Source organism: Zea mays, chromosome 8 (genome assembly GCF_902167145.1).
Source record: "Zea mays cultivar B73 chromosome 8, Zm-B73-REFERENCE-NAM-5.0, whole genome shotgun sequence".
NCBI classification, from domain to species: Eukaryota; Viridiplantae; Streptophyta; class Magnoliopsida; order Poales; family Poaceae; genus Zea; species Zea mays.
The window spans coordinates 156,937,327-156,940,836 of NC_050103.1; the positions used below are offsets into that span (position 1 = coordinate 156,937,327).

The following is a 3,510-nucleotide window of genomic DNA, read 5'->3' on the forward strand; positions in this document are numbered from 1 at the left end:
TCTTGGCTGCCAGCTCCTGTGCCACGGTAGAGTCCACAGCTTTCGGATTCGGCTGCCTCTATATCTCAGGTCTCCGCGCCGCGCTTGCTGTCTCGCCGCTTTGCGCTTTCTGTCCCGTCCACTAGGGATGCGCAACGTGTCACGTGTGCCAGCGAACGGCGCTGCCCAGGTGGCGGATGCTGGCGAGAGACAGGTGGTTGTCTGCAGTCTATACTAGAGCTAGCTGCAGCCAAGTGTGCTTGGCTGTTGGCTTGTGGCTGTACGTGAGCTTGAGATCAATATCATGCATGCACCTGTCAAAAAGTTTTTAGTAGAGGGAGCTGAGCTGGGAACGGGGGAAATTCTTCGGTTGATGCGAGGGGAGGAGGGAGATCATCATTTCGCTGGCAAGAGCTTTGTATCGTCGAAACGTGGTTGGAACACAACAGCTGTGTGCTTCCTCTGATTAATTACGCTGTATGCTTGATTCCTTCCTGGCCCGTGGGTGTCCCGGACTCCTCCCTGGCCCGTTTGAACGGACGACAACATCAGCGTCGCATTGGCTTCCGACGCATGACAAGGCCGGACGGGATGACCATCCACGTTTTCAGATGCTTTTACATTTTGGATCATTAGGATGTGTCATTAACATGGATTCTATTTATCACTTCTAATGATACGTTGGATTTTTACATTTTTTTATTCTATTTATCATTTCTAGTTCTAGCAACTGAATACATGAAAAATACAATAACTTCAGCGGATCGATGAAGCCGAAGCACAAGGGCTGCACAGAGGGGATTGAACTGTGCGCTCGTTCGTTCAAGAACGAGACTAGAAATATCGTTCCAGCTGCCGATCAAAGTTTATACAAATTAGGTAAGCATTCGTCCTGGTCGGAATGGTTTTAGACAACTGTTCCTAACGCATGCAGTGCCCAGACCTAACTATAGTTGAGATGGACAGTGCTCAGATCGTGGCGGCCATAGCGAACAACAAAGCGGACAGGTCTGGACGACTCCGATGTGCAGTGATAGAGGCGAAGGGGTAGATTGGAAATGGCATAAGGTAAAGACAGATTGTGATAAGGTGGTTCATGATAACGTGGTGAAAGCGAAACACCTGTGTCTGTGTGGCCCGGGGTGTTGGACCTAGCTTATCAACTCTGATTGAAATTTCTTGCACGGTTGATCAAAGCTCCTGAGAAAGAAAAAAAGAACAGAACGTACATTAATTGGTACTTGTCAAAACCGGATACAAAACGTGAGACAAGCAGTGAGCCTTCCACGAATCGGAGAGGAGAAGCGCTCCCGCCTAAAACCAGAATATTCCCCCACGTGCTCCGCGCCACACCAGCCACGTTACGTTTACGTAGAGGAGGAGCTCAGGGCATGCCGCTGCTGCCGCGCGAGGGTCCACACGGCAGTCTCACCGCTCCCTCCTGTACCCCCACTGCGCATGCTTTTCACGCCACAGTCCCGCGGAGGAATCGCTACGGAAATGGAATCCGTGTACGGACGACGGAAGGCGCAAGCGAGAGCCACAACGACAACACCAGTACACCACACATCGGCCCCCCCGTCTTATAAATACGCGCGCTCCACTTCAAACAAGCGGCGGCAAAATCGCGCAAAAAACAAATCGGCCGAGGCGAGCCAACTTATTCGAACCAAACCAACGAGCGCCGAGAAAACAGGAGGAAGGAGATAAAGCCGATGGCAACAGCGGCGCCGGTCAGCTGCCGGTGGACGCGCGTCCTCACGCTCGGCCGCGGCGCGTCGGGCGCGGTGGTGTCGCTCGCGGCCGACGCCGCCTCGGGCGCGCTCTTCGCGGTCAAGTCCGCCCCCGCGGGGACGCGGGCCGCGGAGAGCCTGCGGCGCGAGGGGAGCATCCTGTCCGCGCTCCGGTCCCCGCACGTGGTCCCCTGCCTGGGCCTCCGCGCCGCGGCGGACGGCGGGTGCGAGCTGCTCCTCGAGTTCGCGCCGGGCGGCTCGCTGGCGGACGTGGCGGCGAGGAGGAGCGGGCGCGACGAGCGCGCGGTCGCCGCGTACGCCGCGGACGTGGCGCGGGGCCTGGCGTACCTCCACGGGCGCTCGGTCGTGCACGGCGACGTCAAGGCGCGGAACGTCGTGGTGGGCGCCGACGGCCGCGCCATGCTCGCCGACTTCGGCTGCGCCAGGGCCGCGGCGGGCGGCGCCGACCCCGGGCGCCCCGTCGGCGGCACGCCGGCGTTCATGGCGCCCGAGGTGCTGCGCGGCGAGGGGCAGGGCCCCGCCGCCGACGTCTGGGCGCTGGGCTGCACCGTCGTCGAGATGGCCACGGGCCGCGCGCCGTGGAGCGACCTGGACGGCCTCCCCGCGGCCGTGCTCCGGGTCGGGTACACCGACGCCGTGCCCGAGGCGCCCCGCTGGATGTCGCCGGAGGCCAAGGACTTCTTGGCCCGGTGCTTCGCGAGGGACCCGCGCGAGCGGTGCACCGCGGCGCAGCTGTTGGAGCACCCGTTCCTGGCGTCGGCTGGCTGCGGCGCCATGGCGGAGTGGGTGTCTCCCAAAAGCACGCTGGACGCCGCGCTCTGGGAATCCGACGCCGACGATGGCTCCGATGACGAGGGGGACGTGTCAGAGAGCCCCGCCCAGAGAATCAAGGCGTTGGCCTGCCCCTGCTGCTCGGCCTTGCCGGACTGGGATTCCGAAGAAGGCGACTGGATTGAGGTGCTCGGTGAGCAATGTGAGGCCAACGGTTTGGTACCACCGACCAAAGAGGTGGCCAAGGAGACGGCCAGCGAAGACGAGTGCCAGCTCCTGATCCTGAGTGGGGTGTTGGAAACAGAGGTTGACTTCGTCGACGCCGATGCAGAGGGTGATCATCGTGCTAGGTGTTCTGTAGATGTAGGATTAGCTACTGTTCCGTCAGTTGAGCAGCTGCAGGAAGAGCAGCCAACTGTTTTTCTTACGGAGGCTTGTCATAACAATACTGAAATGTCGAAGTCATTTTTACTGCAAAATCGTCCCTTCGTTGCTGTGTCTTCTGTTCTCCTACTATTCGTTCTACTATTCGTCCACAAAAGAAAATCTAGAACTGCCAAACTGGTGCGATGCGACAATTCCAGAAACGTTGTTCTAGTTCTAGACCGAGGCGGCGACGGCGAGGCGTGAGCTGGGGAATGACCGGGGGGAGTACAAAGTACATGGGGCCATGCATGCTAAAGGCGATTTGGAAGCATCGCAATCTGGCCTCAGCCCTTCCTATGGGCATGGCATTGCCCAGTATTTACAAATAATAATGAAACCCTCACGCATCGAGCAGCGATTGGTGCGAATAAGGCGCCTGATTCTCCAGCTGGTACGATGAACTCCGCCGCCGGCCTAGATGGCGTCCGGTCCAGAGCGAGCTAGCGAAACGGGGCACTCCTGCTGCGTGCCAGTGGGGTCTCGTCGGAGGAGAGAGAGACTACTGAAAAATTACTCAGCTTTATCTGGATAAGTCTGGACATGGTGGCACGCGGCCTGATACGCAATGCAAGTGATCGCC

At 58.9% G+C, this 3,510-nt stretch overlaps 1 protein-coding gene across 1 annotated transcript; it reads left to right on the top strand.

Annotated features, from left to right (window-relative positions):
• Positions 1 to 1,606: 1,606 nt before the first annotated feature.
• On the top strand, positions 1,607 to 3,142 carry LOC107403149 (MAP kinase kinase kinase18). The gene has a single exon (NM_001321412.1). It carries the CDS (start codon positions 1,695 to 1,697, stop codon positions 3,132 to 3,134), a length of 1,440 nt encoding a protein of 479 aa, NP_001308341.1. The 5' UTR covers positions 1,607 to 1,694; the 3' UTR covers positions 3,135 to 3,142.
• Positions 3,143 to 3,510: the final 368 nt, after the last annotated feature.